General features: G+C 44.9%; 2 protein-coding genes across 16 annotated transcripts in view; one reads left to right on the top strand and one right to left on the bottom strand.

The window, feature by feature from the left end:
• The window catches only part of ALS2CR12 (amyotrophic lateral sclerosis 2 (juvenile) chromosome region, candidate 12), a 61,229-nt gene extending 45,519 nt beyond the window's left edge, over positions 1-15,710 (top strand). Inside the window, exon 16 of one of the 2 annotated variants that reach the window (XM_014528637.1) lies at positions 15,599-15,710. The gene's annotated coding sequence lies outside the window, so the exon portion shown is untranslated. Of the gene's footprint in view, positions 1-10,786; positions 10,850-15,598 lie in introns of those variants that run through there. The other variant, XM_005858212.2, reaches the window with a different exon arrangement.
• Positions 1-15,730, bottom strand: part of CASP8 (caspase 8, apoptosis-related cysteine peptidase) — a 34,823-nt gene that overhangs the window by 6,680 nt on the left and 12,413 nt on the right. For 8 of the 14 annotated variants that reach the window (XM_005858220.2, XM_014528615.1, XM_014528596.1 and 5 more), the window contains exons 2-6: positions 10,935-11,271; positions 7,214-7,319; positions 6,141-6,279; positions 4,171-4,358; positions 1,677-1,818 (exon numbers count right to left, since the gene is read on the bottom strand). In XM_005858220.2, coding sequence (XP_005858282.1) covers positions 1,677-1,818; positions 4,171-4,358; positions 6,141-6,279; positions 7,214-7,319; positions 10,935-11,239 — 880 coding nt within the window. In that variant the 5' untranslated portion in view covers positions 11,240-11,271. Of the gene's footprint in view, positions 1-1,676; positions 1,819-4,170; positions 4,359-6,140; positions 6,280-7,213; positions 7,320-10,934; positions 11,272-13,006; positions 13,178-13,361; positions 14,265-15,730 lie in introns of those variants that run through there. The other 6 variants (XM_005858214.2, XM_005858216.2, XM_005858215.2 and 3 more) reach the window with 4 other exon arrangements.

Below are 15,730 nucleotides of genomic sequence, written 5' to 3'. Positions count from 1 at the left end.
TCTCATTAAGTTTATCGGCAGTTTCTAGAAAATTCTTGAAAAACCTTAAAAGTGTGGTTTTGAACTCTATATCCAGTAGTTTGCTTTCCTCCATTTCTGTCATTTGTGTCCTTTTTCTTTGTCTCTGCATTTTTTATGCTTCCCTGTGTTCATAAAGTGGTTTTCTGTGCTAAGTGTCCTCTAGGATCCAGTGGTTCAGCCTCCCCAATTACCTGAGGAAGACACTCTTGGTGCACCCCCTTGTGGTCTTTGTGCACAGTCTTGTTGTAGTTAAGCCTTGATTGTTGTAGGTATCACTGGGAGGAATTGACCTCCAGGCCAATTGGATGTGAGAATCAGCTGTGTCTGCAGTGGGAGAACTTCTGTGCTGGAGACACCCCTCCAGGGCAAGACTTGCTTCAATGGGGCTTTGGTGCTCACTGAGTCTGCCCCCTGAGTGTGTCCTTTATGGTTCCACGGAGCTGCAAACTGGATGGTCCCACTTTGACCTCTGAGTACACTGGCTCCTGGATCTCTAGGGAGGTGCTAATCTAGCCTCTGCCTTAGGCTATCCAGCAAAAGCCTCCCTGCAGGGCTTGGGCAGGGTGGGTCCCAAGGGATCAACAGGGCGGGGCTAGCAGTTATGGCTGCTCTCAGAGGCTCCACTTCTCAGTGTCTCGACAATCGCTGCAAGCCCCTCTGAGAGAAAGCTGCCCTCGAGTTCCGACCGATGCCAGACAGTCCCACTTCTCCCGTATGAGTCTGGGTCCCCAGAGACTTGCCCGGAACTGGAGCTCAGAGCCTGAGACTCCCTCCCAATTGAAAACAACCGCGCCCTCAGCTGCCAGCCTGTTCCACGTGCACCTCTGTACCTTAGTATTTTACTTCCGCACTGCGCCTCCTCTGAGTCTCGGTATGCTTTTCTCTTTCCTTCTAGTTGTAGAATTTCCACTCAGCCAGCCTTCCTGTGGTTCTGGATGATGTCCGTACCGTCTTTTAGTTGTATTTTTGAAGTGGTTGTGCGAGGCAGCAAACTCCGGTGTTTACCTATGCCGCCATCTTGGTTTGCCTCCGTTTTGTCTTTTAGTTGTTTTTTTGAAGTGGTTGTGTGAGGCAGCAATTTCTGGTGTTTACCTATGCCGCCATCTTGGTTTTCTCCTACGTTGTTTTAATTTTTAAAATTAAGTTAAAAAAAAGAAAAGCAGAAAACTAGCAAATACCTAAGACTGTCCTTCACCTCCACAGGAAAATGTGGTTATAGTCATTTTTCTGAAACATACAGCTCTGTTGGTATAGCTTTTGTTCACCCCTTTTGATAAAAACATAAGTATCCTATATAATAAAAGCCTAATATGCAAATCGACCAAACAGCAGAATGACCGGTCACTATGATGCACACTGACCACCAGGAGGCCGATGCTCAATGCAGGAGCTGCCCCCTGGTGGTCAATGTGCTCCCCTGCTCAGCCAGAAGCTGGGCTCACAGCTGGCGAGCGCAGTGGCGGTGGCAGGAGCCTCTCCCGCCTCTGCGACATCAGTAAGGAGCAGCGAGCCGGCGGGCAGTAAGGAGTGAGGGGTCCCAGACTGTGAGAGGGCACAGGCCAGGCTGAAGGGACCCCCCCCCCGTCAGTGCATGAATTTTGTGCACGAAGCTTCTAGTTAGAAATATTTTACATCTCTTTTGGATTCTACTGTACCTGCATCCAAGTCTGTTCCAGTCCTATCCTTAATTTTGCAAAGTTTGGGCACGTTCTCCCGTGCTTTGCTAAAATCATAATTATTAAAGATCACACAGTATCCTCGAGGTTTGCTTTTCATTCGGTAAACTTTGTCCGCTGTCTGAAAGACAAAAACACAACCCAGGAGCTGACACTGTGGTCAAACACTTGAGATGTGAGCAAACAACTCCCTGGTCCAAGGTTAGGCTGGCCCCTGAGCCAGACTGGGCTCATTCAATGGCTCCCACCCAAGCTGACATTGTTTCCCTAGCAAGCCGGCTCATTTCTCCTCACACAGGACCCCCAGACTCTGCCCCACCTGTAGTGTGTCTAGCTAATGTCCCAATACTTGGGCCTCCTGAGCACCTTGCACTTACATTCATATTGTCATCATAATGTATTATTTGTCCTCATTTCTGCTCAAGGCAGATGATGTCTGGGTCAGGAACCAGGACTTACTCATTCGTGAGAGCTCAAGCAGGAGTTGCTCAATGAATGAATGTCTTAGGGCTGTCTCTGGGCTGCCCTTCCGTGACCCTGTGACTTCCATGGCTATCTGATCAACTCATCCCTGTTTCTGGGCAAACAGCTGAGGGCCTTCCCTTCACACATGACAGCGTGTCCCCGGACTGTTAAAGCTGATGGATTAATCTGGTTCTCAGGACCACAGGGACAGGAGACGAGAGATGCACTGGGCAGGCAAATCTTGGCTATTGCAGGTCACAGTTTCCAGACTCTAGAACCTGACATTACCAGTCAGTGGTGGCCCTGGGCTGGCCTTATTTTCCCAGAGCTGTTTCAGTGCAAAGATATCCAACATTTATTGGGAAATCCATGCAGCTCCTCCCAGTAGAGAAAGGAGCTCCCAGCTGGAGGGGCGGGTGGAGGTGTGAGGGATTCTTGGCTGTATCCTATATAATAAAAGCCTAATATGCTAAGTGTCCAGTGGTCCGGTCGTCAGTTCAACCAATCAAAGCATAATATGCTAATGATATGCTAAGGCCACTCAACTGCTCGCTATGACATGCACTGACCACCAAGGGGCAGGCAGTTGACCAGTTGACCAGTTGCTATGACGTGCACTGACCACCTGGGGTAGATGCTCCAACTGGTAGGTTAGCTTGCTGCTAGGGTCCAGCCGATCGGGACTAAGCTAGATGGGCCGGACATGCCCTGGAGTCCTCCAGCGATCCCTCCCCAGCTGGCCAACTTCCTGCATCCCTCCCCGGCCCTGATCATTCACCGGTGGGGTCCTTCAGCCTGGCCTGCACCCTCTTGCAATCCAGGACCCCTCAGGGGGGTACATTGTCTATCAGGTAGTTCCATCTATACAATAAAAGCGTAAGCGACCATTACAGCAGAACAACCAGAATGACAAGTCACTATGATGTGCACTGACCACCAGGGGGCAGACGCTCAATGCAGGAGCTGTCCCCTCATGATCAGTGTGCTCCTACAGGGGGGGTGCCACTCAGCCAGAAGCCGGGCTCATGGCTGGCGAGCACAGTGGTGGTGGCGGAGCCTCTCTCGCTTCCATGGCAATGCTAAGGAGCAGCAAGCCGAGCGGTTAGGAGCGAGCAGGCAGGCAGTAAGGAGCAAGGGGTCCCAGACTGTGAGAGGGTGCAGGCTGGGGTGAGGGAGTGCAGTCCACGAATTTCGTGCACCGAGCCTCTAGTACTTAATAACCTTAAAGCCTTGAGCAAGTTATCCAATCTCTCTTGCACCCAGGATCTTTAGCTGTTCCTGGGGCAATGCCTGTAGAGTGCTTTACTCTGCAGTGTGCTCCCTGACTTTGGTTAATCCTTGATTTTCAGACTGAGAGAGGTTCGGTAACTTATTCAAGAGCCCACTGGTAAATTGTTCTCTAGGTTTAATTTTAAGTCTCCTGCTGGGTTTCTGGTGTTCAGGATTTCCTTTGCTTTCTGCCACAGAGAGGCGTGAGTGGGCTATGAGTCAGAATGGGTTTGGTGGGTCACTGAAGGTTACACAAGCAGGTGTGCTAATGTCTAGAAAGGCAATTCCTAGACTGGCTCTTTGGGGTGAGAACACAGAAATGGCTAGATCATGAGCGTTTGCCACTTACACCTAATCAGCAAGGAGAAACAGTTTTGAGATGTCAAGCCAAAGGAAACGGCTTTGCTTTCTCCAGTCTCTGCCCCCAAAGCCGGCTGCCATTCGGGCTGATGCAGCTGCTGAAAGGGCCGGGCAGGAGCCTTCTCACCCCTCTGCTCCAAGTGTTTCAATGTGTTTGTCTTTGGTTTTAAAATAAACATTTAACCTGAGAAATCACATTTTCTTTACATTAAAAAGTCACACTTTAAGCTTGTGCTTTTGTGAATTTTTTCTATAGTCCTCATAATAGTCACTAAGTTTTTTCTCCTTACTAGTTTATCTGGAAGCTTAAAAAGCTAAGGAATACACTAACTAGAATCTTCAATGTAAAGAAAAGAAGTAATGGGAGGTTTCTTCATACCTGCTGTGGCTTACTGTCCTGTTCCCGTGACTCACTGTCCTGCTCCCGTGGCGGCTCACAGTTCTGTTCCCGTGGCAGCTCACAGTTCTGTTCCTGTGGTGGCTCAAAGTTCTGTTCCCGTGGCTCACAGTTCTGTTCCTGTGACTCACTGTCCTGCTCTCGAGGATAGTCTGAAATTGGCCCCCCATCTACAGGGAACAACATGTGGCAGAGAAGGTACTTTAGTAAAGAAACATGTAATACCTGAGACAACATAAAGTCCCTTTTAAAAGGAAAATTCATATCCTTACAATCCACAGAATAAGTCCCATTTTTACCACTGAATCACTCTGCATCTGTTTCAAACTTGCTGGCCTGAGCCCACATGGTTTGTGTCTCTAGACCAGCCGTGGGCAAACTACGGCCCGCGGGCCGGATCCGGCCCGTTTGAAATGAATAAAACTAAAAAAAAAAAAAGACCGTACCCTTTTATGTAATGATGTTTACTTTGAATTTATATTAGTTCACACAAACACTCCATCCATGCTTTTGTTCCGGCCCTCCGGTCCAGTTTAAAAACCCATTGTGGCCCTCAAGTCAAAAAGTTTGCCCACCCCTGCTCTAGACACAGGTTTTAGTGTGTAGAGCAGAGGTGACAAGAAGTAGCCACCGAGCCCTCATCCTGGTACTCGGCGGCAGCTCCATTAAGATGTGGACATGGATGGTAGAAGGTTGTAGAGAGGAAGCAATGAAAATATCAAAGAGTAAATTAATTAAATAAGTCTTGAAAACATCTCCAGGTATCACCACTTGAAAATTCACCTGGACTTCTGTTAAGAGGTTAAGATTAAAAACAAAAACAAAAAAAAAACACACAACTCCCTGCCCAGCTGGCGTGGCTCAGTGGCTGAGCATCAGTCTGTGAACCAAGAGGTCACAGTTCGATTCCTGGTCAGGGCACATGCATAGGTTGCAGGCTCAATCCCCAGTAGGGGGCATGTAGGGGGCAGCCGATCAAAGATTCTCTCTCTCCCTCTCCCTTTCTCATTGAAATCTATAAAAAACATATTTAATTTAAAAAAAACCTCCTTGAGCAGAAAAAAACAACAATTTAATCATACAAGCAAAGCTTAATTTAGCTTATTTTACAAGGCTAACTTGACCTTGTTTGTGCCTCTGAAAATCATGAGGAAAACTTGAACTTTTCTCCAAGGTTGATGTGAGGTAACCACTGATCAACCTGTCATTTAAGAAAATTCTAACATCAGAATCAATCACTGTGAAGAATGAAGTCACTGCTTTCTCACTGTGTAAGCTGCCTTATAACAGCGTGCTCCTGAGCCTCATGCCATGTTTTGTTTTGAATGCTCCTGGTTTGCAAACTGTCTTTTGGTGTGTGCATGGTAAATTTTTACAATTATTCTTTGATTTTGTTTTTGTTTCTTTTTCATATTTTTTTATGGATTTTTAGAGAGAGAGGAAGAAGAGGGACAATGAAAGATAAACATTGATGTGAGAGCAGAACATGGATTGGTCGCCTTCTGCGGGCCCCCTACCTGGGATCAAAACCCCAACCTGGGCATATGCCCTGACTGGGAATCGAACCAGCAACCTTTTGATACATGGAATGATGCCCAACCGACTGAGCCACACGGGCCAGGGCTGATTCATTGGCTTTACTTTGGCTATTTATGAATCTTTAACAAAGGCTCATTCTTCCCTCTGAATTAAAGCAAACACACAGTTTTGTTTTAAAAATACTGGGACATAGAGGGGTTTGTCAATTTAAGAATACATTTTGCTGCACTGGGGTTGCAGGTTCGATCCCTGGTTGGGGCACATAAAGGAATAAACTGGCAGGAATCAACCAGTGAATTCATGGATCAGTGGAACAGCAAATCAATGTCTCTCTCTCGCTATCAAATCAATAAATGAAAACTTTTTTAAAAAGAATACATTTTGCTAATTCACAGCTGTGAGGTTGTTTCTACCTTTACTTAATTTTTCATAAGCACTGATTTTATCCAGCAGGCTCCGGTTGATTTGTACACAGATTCTTTTTAGGGTGTCCAAATTTTTTTCCCCAAGGATGAGTCTCTTCTCCATCTCCATAAAAATATCAAGCAAGCTCTAGAGGGAGGAGAAATAAAGTTGGAAGACGGAATTGGGCCATATTGGCTTTTAGATTAGATTTTTGTTTTTACTTGCACTTTCTCCAACCCAAGGGACCACCCTAGCTTCCCAAGCAGACTCTCCTGAGAGGACATTCTGGTCTCTCAAAGCCAATATACTGCTAGGAGGCACTTCTGTGTTTTCCGGCCCAGAAATAGAGAAGACAGAGGAGACACCACATCAGTCCCCAGGACCCAGGCCCTGTGCTAAAACCACCCATGACACTTCCATGTGAAACAGCCAGAGGTGCACGCTGAGACAGCCATGGCCCCCATAGTGACAGCCCTGGGAACTGCCTCACACCTAACATTTCCTCTGGCGTTGCACATACACACACACACACACACACACACACACACACACACACACACACCAACCACACACACATACCACACCACACACACACACCAAAAAAACCCTGCAACACACCACAGATACACAGATATGCACACACCCAGAAACACCCCCCACACACAAAAAAACACGTGCACACACATCACACACACAGACACACAACCCTGCAACACACCACAGATACACAGATATGCACACGCCCAGAAACACCCCACACACATAAACACACATGCACACACACAGACACAGAAAACCGCACCAGACACAGACACCTGTCTCTCCTGGCTCTGCAGAGTCCCACAACCCCCTTCTCTCCTCCCGACACAGCCTGGCTCCTGGTAATGAACGTGAGCAGCACTTCACAGCACATGAAGGGATCACATCTACAACCTTCATGCCTGACAGCTTTCTTCTTCAACCCAGGCAAAAAATGAGAATTCGGGGTGCTTTTATCCGAGTAGCCCTCGCTTCAGTCTCAGCAATCCCCACTGGCTGACTCTTCCTCGGGACTGAATCTTGGCAGGACACCAGGTCTTACCATGCTATCCACCAGTTTACATCTGGAGAGCTCCCGGTTCAAAAAAAACTTAAAGTCCTTCAATTCCGGTGCAGTTACATCTTCTGAAATCTGGAAAAGCATGACCCTGTGGTGGGAAATGGAGACACTTGAGAAATGCTTTTTTAAATAATTTCTCAGGTGATACATGGCGTCACTGCAGACTCGATTCCGATGGCCTCCCTTCAAAATAAAGCCAGCTCATCGCATGGTGTAGGAGTTGAGTTCTTGGGGAGAGGCTGGTGGAGTGACACAAAACTACTGACTCATGCCCAACTATCCAGCTTTAACGAATTCAAATGAACTGTCCTTCAGTTCATTTCAGCTCCACGAAATGTGGTTTTCCGTTGTCTTCACTATACCGTCAAGATCTTGTTGCCACAAGAAAGTTTTGATTTTGGAAGTTACGTTTCTCAAAATGCAAATCCGATCCTCACTTCCTGATTAAAACTTGTCAGTGTTCTCCCAGCCGTGACCTTCAGTAGGAAGGCCAAACACTTGGTTCTGGAATACAGACCTCTGTGAGTTGAGCCCAACCTACCCCCTCATCTCGGCCACTCCTCACCACCCTCCCACTGTCTTCTCCAAGCACACCCAGCTGCCCTGCCCCTCACCCCTTTATGCCTCGCCCCCCTCCACACTCCTATTCCCTTGTCTGTCTTTAGACAACCACTCATCCACTAACAGCTCACGCACTGCCTAAGTGCATTCACCCTCTGTGCCTTTGTATCGCCCAAAGGGTGGCAAATAATTGTCTGCTTATCAAGCTCTCCAAATCCCCTGAGAGAAGGGCCCAGGCCCTGTTCGCTTCCATAAGCTCAGAGGGTTGTGAGGGACAGTGTTTAAATGCAGGGGACCCAGACTAAGAATGTTGGAGCCTTGGCCCCTCCACGCATGAGCTGCATGACTTCAGACACGTTACACACTTTTGTCTTCATTGTAGACCGCAGATGCTTCTGTATCTATGCGTTGGAACGTGTTGGGGATTACATGAATACGTTTATCTGCATTATTATTTCCTAACCTCTGATAGGGTTTGGGGATATGCTTGTTCAATGAGCAAAGGGATGTTTTATAAGTCAGCAAACCTTTCATTATTATGTTGTAAAGGAAACAACTTTAATGCAAAAACACGTTAACTTCCAAGTTAAATTAGAAAATTAAAATTCTAAAAATAGTAGAAATGGGAGTTACTTAGTATTATCGTCTGCTTCATCCTTCTTCTTGTGGAACCTGTACCCTGGAAGTATTTTGCTAAAACTTTCTCGCTTTGGCCAAGACTGGGTCCAATCTAAAGCCACTGCCCCTTTCAACTTGACTACCAGGTATTTTTCCCTTTTACTTTCCTCATACTGAAACCTACTAGCTTTCTTGTATCATCGTTGTCTACAAATAAACCTGGATAGTTTATGACACTTATTTTTTTTTAATATATTTTATTGATTTTTTACAGAGAGGAAGGGAGAGAGATAGAGAGTTAGAAACATCGATGAGAGAGAGAAACATCGATCAGCTGCCTCCTGCACATCTACTGGGGATGTGCCTGCAACCCAGGTACATGCCCTTGACCGGAATCGAACCTGGGACCCCTCAGTCCGCAGGCCGATGCTCTATCCACTGAGCCAAACCGGTTTCGGCTATGACACTTATTTTTTAGGTAGCAGTTCTACTTTGACATTTTAAATGTCTAGTGGTTTCTTATAAATGGAAAGCGATCATACTAGTATATTTTTTATTTACTGGCTAATGATAAACAATGCAGAAGCAGTAGCTTGTGCTTGTGCTGGCTTTACTCCCCCCACCTCCAAACTAACATGTTGAATATTTTAACAGACAGATCCTGCCCCTGGCAGGGACCCTGGCCCTCCCACAGGAGGGACAGGCCATGTCCAGCACTGGCAGTTTGTCTCAGCCCAACAGCCTCCAGAAGACCAAGATGGTGGGCATAAGCTGAGACCTTCCAGGCTTCCTAGTTTGGGGGATGTTGTTTTTTAGATTAATTGGTGCCTAATTAAAAAATCCCTTAAATGCCTGACCGGTTTGGCTCAGTGGATGGAGCGTTGGCCTGCGGACTGAAGGGTCCCGGGTTCAATTCCGGTCAAGGGCATGTACCTTGGTTGCGGGCACATACCCAGTGGGGAGTGTGCAAGAGGCAACTGATCGATGTTTCTCTCTCATCGATGTTTCTAACTCTCTATCCCTCTCCCTTCCTCTCTGTAAAAAATCAATAAAATATATTTTTTAAAAAATCCCTTAAAAGAACTTCACAACGCTATTAAACCAAAGTTACCCAGTATTGAATAGTATCCTCCTTCCCAATTCATGTTCACCCAGAACACATCACTGTGACCTTATTTTAAAAAGGTCTCTGCTGTTGTGATCTCGTTGAAATGAGATCATACTGGATTCCAGTGGGTCCTAATTCAATGACTGGGTCCTTATAGGAAGAGGGAGCTTCAGACAAACACACAAAAGGAAGAATGAGGCAGAGGTTAGATTGATGATTCTGCAAGACGAAGGATTGTTGAAAGAGAGAAGTAGATAGTATGTCTCTATTTTTAAAGTCTTGAGAATCACGAAGATGTAACTGGCAGTGACTTGTTATCACCCTAGGTTACGGACTCTCCCACAGGTGGGGACGGGCTGAGCTGCAAGGCCTTTGGCAGGCCTGACACCCAAGTCAGTGTCATTCTCTCAGCAGCAGCAGGCCTCACGGGGGCTAAGCAGTCTCTGAGGGCTCTGGCCTGGCCCATCTGGAACGCCTGGCAGTGTGTCCCTCATTGGAGGATTCTATAATGCAAGTGTGGGAAATTCTCCATTGAGAATTCCTACAGTCACCCACAAGCAAGTGGGAGGAGGATTTCAGGGTAAAAAGTAGTGATGCTTTATCCAAAACTAGAGGCCCGGTGCACGGATTTGTGCACTGGTGGGGTCCCCAGTGTGGCCTGCCGGCACTTGGGGAGGAGCCCAAGCCCTGGCCTGGCACCACACCGCTCCCGCTCATGCTGACCCCACTGTGCATTAGGCTCACCAGCCATGAGCCCAGCATGGGAGCTCACTGACCACCAAGGGGCAGCTCCTGTATTGAGCAACTGCCCCCTGGTGGTCAGTGCACGTCATAGCGACCAGTCAACCGGTCGCTTAGGCTTTTATATATATAGATCAGGGGTCCTCAAACTGCGGCCCGCGGGCCAGATGCGGCCCGCCAAAAACATTTATCCGGCCCGCCGGGTGTTTTTGCCGCCGCTGTGTGCATAGGAATTTGTTCATAGTTTCTTTTTAAACTATAGTCTGGCCCTCCAACAGTCTGAGGGACAGTGAACTGGCCCCCTGTTTAAAAAGTTTGAGGACCCCTGATATAGATAGACAAAGTAAGCACACAATGTGGGCATCCAGAAAACAGAAACACCAAGACAACAGACACATATCAGAAAGAGAGTTAGAACATTTAGGAAAGGTCCATTTTAATGGCAGCATACTTACAGGTAACGTTTCACTTTACAATTTTTATTTTATGGTTTGAGCTTTTTTTTTTCTTCCTGAATTCTACATCAGGTCTCCACATTTCTTCACCCGGCCCTGATAGGACATCTTCCCAGAGCCTCCAAAGTCATTCTACATCAACAACCTGCAATCAACCCTCCCACAGGGATGTGTCCGCTCCCCGCCCCTCCCGTGCTGAGGCTGCAGAGATGGTCCCCACCTGTACGCAGAGATCTGAGCCCGGCCCGGGATCTGAAGCTCCCTCCACATCTGCTCCTGGCTGGTTTTCAGGCGCTTTTCCAGCAGATCCAGCCTGTCGATTCGGAATAGCAGCTCCCTCAGGAAGGACAAGTTGTCCTCCTCCAGCATTTTCTTCTCCTGGAGTTTCTCAAAGAGCATCAAGGCATCCTTGATGGGCTCCTGCTTCCTTAGTGGGATGTAATCCAGGCACAGGAACTTGAGCGAGGCCACCTCATCACTGCTCAGCGCTTCCCCAATGTCATACAGACAATTGCTGAAATCCATGCTTGTCCGTGTTGGTCAAATGTAGCTATAGCCTAGGTCAACACACAACATTATGATGAGGAAGAAAAGCACCATTAACTGCTTGGTTCCCTCATCAAATGCTATGACATCATTTACAATACGCGTCAGGCATTTTGCTGTGGGTAGAGGGAAGAAAACAAACAGATAAGCTCCTGCTCTCAAATAGCCTACTGTATGGGATGGTAGATCTATAAACTAGCCAATGGTCAGAAGAGTTGTGATCAGGGTGCAGTAGGAATAATAAATGTGAAAATGCACTTGGAAGCAGTGGTTTTCCAACTCTCTGCAAAGTAGAAGAAGGCTTTGTTGAAGTCTTACTCCGACTCTCCCTTGCCTTAAGAGCTGCTGTGTGAGAACCTTGGACTAGGAAACCTTGAACTTCCCATCCGGCTCCGTCATCCCCTCAGTCCCACAGACTCTGTGCCTTTGGCACTTTCCTTAACCTCAAATAACCTTAACCTGTTTGGACCCCTTTCCTTCCTAAAGCAAAGCAGATGGTTCCCGGCTCTTTAAGCTCCCTGCATTTACTGACATCCTTGGGTGAAAATGCAAATCCTGATTGCACTCAGAAGTATTAAGCAGAGGTAGTGAACCAGGACCCATATATTTTGTACATATGATATTAAAATAGAAATACTTTTGATTTGCACATTAAGGTAAGTGTTAGGTCTGATCAAATAATTGAGTCAATTCCCCCTCCCTGGAAACTGACCTTTAGACCACTTCACAACAGACATTCCCTTTTGCTTAGAGCACATTCCACTTGCTAAGACCATCACCTCTCCCCTGCAGACCTTCCCAGGATCCGGACCTGCACAGGGAATTCTCTGCCCACCTAGAGTCCCTTAAAAACCTTTGACTCCCATCTTTTGGTGCTGGCGCCATTTGGGAGCACAGCCCATGTGGTATCCAGATGAACTAATAAATTTATAATCCAGAACCACTTTGGCCTCATGCATTCCTCCTTTGGTGAGCCTAACAGTAAGCTTTAAATTTTTTTAAGTGACCAAAAGGACTTTGAGCCTTTTAAAAACCACCTTCCTGTCTGCACTTTGATTATAAAACCAGTGGGGTTTTTTGGTGAAATTTTAAAATGAGTTATAACATAGTCCCATTTATCATTACATACACCACACACACACACACACACACACACACACACACACTTATATAAAAATTAGGATCAGGCTGCATATCCAGATATGTACACGTTCCCCCCACACCAGCCCCTACTTAACATTTAAAATAAACATTAATCCCTACCGTTAAATATTCTTCTCTGTCATATTTTTAATGTTTCTAGATTTTTCAGCACATGGATATATCAAAGTTTATCTTAAGCATTTTTCTATTTCTTTACTGCTAAAAATCATATTGCATTGAGAGGCTTTTGCATCTGTCCTGTGCCTATCTCTGATAAATTCTCTCTTAGAATTAGAATTATGGGGCAAAACCTTTTTCCTCCCTTTTAATGTAGAGCTGACATCATTGTTTAGACAAGTCTTCTTGAGTCAGGAAACTGAACAGATAGTTATCTCAAAAGACACACTTTGTGTTGGATTCACAAAGGCTGCTGGGCCGAGATCTCTCACGGTTATCATGAAAATGCCTTTGTTCAAAAGACATCTTAAATAAGGGACCAGCACCTCATAGAAGATATTCAAAGTGCTACAAACAAAACTGCCAGACATATAAGGAGACAAACTAGCAAGCTCATTCCCTAAATCACACTCTATAGAGACACACCTGGGTGCTCAACAGGGTATGTTCCTGGCGTCTCATCACAGCGTGACGGGTAACCTCCAACAACTAGGAGCTCCCCACACGTCCTCCAACACAGGGACACTAAACAAACTAAGGCGTAGTCGTGCCACACAATATCATGCAGAGGTTAAAAAGTGCACTCCATCTTCCAAACTACAAAGGGATAGAGATTCAAAATATGTGTTATGGTGACAGTGAGGAAAAAAAGCAAGTTGCAATATAACAAAAAAATCATACACCTACTTTTTAAAAATACACAAAGCAATACAATTAGATTTTCAGTGATTACAGACACGTGTGTTAAAGCAAGGTCTGGAGGGAGACATACCGTACTCACCCAGTTGTTCCTCCTGGAGGTGGCGGGGAAAGTGACAACGTGGAGGGGAGTGAGGAAAAGGAATGTGCTAAGGAGAAAGCATGCAGGCATCCTCTGCGTAAATGAAACGGAACTTTAAACACCAGCCTGGTGTGTTCTTGTGTCTAAGAGAGTGGAACACAGTGCGTGGAGGAGGGGCAGGAAGTGAGGCTTTTGGGGAACCTGAGGAGAGAACCCCAGGCATGGAGACAAGATCACGGAGGAGTGACACAACCACATGCGTGTTCTTACAAGAAAACAAAAAAAACTAGAAGGACTGAACATTTCAAAAGAACTCAAAGAACTTACTTTCCCCCAAATAGCAGGAAACTTTCACACATCTCTTTCAGAGACTAAAAAATCTAGAAGGCTGAATATAGGAAGACTACAGAAGACCCGTGTAGCACAGCTGACCAACTATCTTACAGGCATTTCCTCTCGGTGGGAAATACACATGCATTCAAACACGGACAGAATGATCACCAACCCTGTCCACAAGCAAAGCTCGAATAGATTTCCAAAAAGCAGAAATAATACAGTCGATGTTCTCTGGCTATTAGACGTTAACAATGAAATTAGAAATGAACATGTTCATTAGAAGTTAACAATGAAAAATGGCCAAATCAAACACACCACCAAAAAAGGCTCTTCACATGTAGGTGGCTTTTTAAGCACATGGTGTTCGAATGGGTAGACTTCTGGGACAAGCTGAAATGAAGCCTAACTGAACTCCTTACATCAAAAGGATCAAAGATTTAATCCTTAAAATTAAAATACTAAGATAAGACATAGGAGAATTTTTTTAAATAATCTTACAGTAGTGAAGAGCTTCTCTAAGTATAACAGAAAACCGGAAAGCCAACAAAGAAAGATTGATAAAGTGTATGTAAATAAAAACTAAAATATTCTGAAAAAAACCCACAAAATTCCAAAAAATAAATAAATCTTGCACTGGGAAAAAATGGGCAGTAATATGTAATAGGAAAGGGACTAATTTTTTTTTTTAATAGGACTCCTACATGGAGACAGACAATGGGGCCGTGAGGACCTGGGGCAGGGGTGGGGGCGAGCTGGAGAGGGCCAATGGGGGAAACAGGGAGACATATGTAATACTTTCAATAATAAAGAACTATTTTTAAAAAAGAAAAAAAGGGGGAGGAGAAAGAAAAGAAACAGAAAAACTAAAATGGGGAAAGGAGAAGAAAAATGAGAGGAAAAAAGAGAAGAGCGAAAGAAAATGGTGGAAAAATAATAAATATTTTTTAAAATAAAAGGAATAAATAAATAGGGCTCCTATAAGTCAGTTTAAGGAAAAAAGAGAAAGACCAACCATCCAATGCCTAAATGGGTAAAGATCATAAATAGACAGAGAAAAAAGTACTAGTGGCTTTATTTTTTTATAACTAATGGCGTTTTTACATTTGAAAAGATGTTCAACCTCATTCACAATCAATTTTTTAAAAGCAAATTGAAATTACAAAAGACCACTTTCAACAACAAAAAAAGGTAGGTGGGTAATTTGGCCACATCTGTCAAAATATAAAATGTACAGCTCCTTTGACCCCACAATTTAACTTGCAGGACTTTTCCCCTACGTTAGCTTAACACGTTAAGCGCCCTGTCAGTCACAGGTGACTGAAACAGAAAGGAAGACTAAACAGGCTTGGCGCTCAGCGTGTTAAACATCAGTGTACGAAACGCATGTACAGGTTATTCATGGCAGCATTGCTTGAAATAATAAAGGAGCAGAAACTACTGTTTAATAAAAATCAGAAGAGTTAAATAAGCTTTTAACCATGTCCGATGCTACTCTAGTCAACTATTAAAAAGAATGAAAAGGGCATCGTGGTTGGGTATGTGTGATCTATGTGATGTAATATTAAGTGGTGCATCGATTTCAGAATTCATAGATCTTTGAACAAAACACACAGGAGGCTGCTCGGTGGTTGTCTCGGAGAAGAGGAAATAGGCCTGGGTGAGTGTGGGGAAGGCCTACGGGTGAACCAGAAAGTGAAACATTTTTCCCCATTTCAAATTTTTAACATGTGCATTATAAATGTACGTACAAACCTCTAAATTAAAATCTCTATTTAAAGATCCATTTGTATTCATAAACTCTAATGAGCCTAAACTAGGTCCAGCCCTGGTGGGTACCATTGGATTCAGTGTCTCTAAAATTTTATATCATTTCTAACCAGTGTTAAAATCTTATTTTACAGAATAAAATCAACCAGAGAGTCTAATGCAAGCAGAATCGTCTTTTTTCCCCCTCCCCAGTTATTTTTTTCTGATGATAACAATCCTTATTGTATTCATTTTACAAAATAAAGATAAAAAGAAAAAATCAAAAT

This window comes from Myotis brandtii, unplaced genomic scaffold (genome assembly GCF_000412655.1).
Source record: "Myotis brandtii unplaced genomic scaffold, ASM41265v1 scaffold1162, whole genome shotgun sequence".
NCBI classification, from domain to species: domain Eukaryota; kingdom Metazoa; phylum Chordata; class Mammalia; order Chiroptera; family Vespertilionidae; genus Myotis; species Myotis brandtii.
Note: the sequence above shows the minus strand (reverse complement) of the source record. Positions and strands in the feature narration are given on the sequence as shown.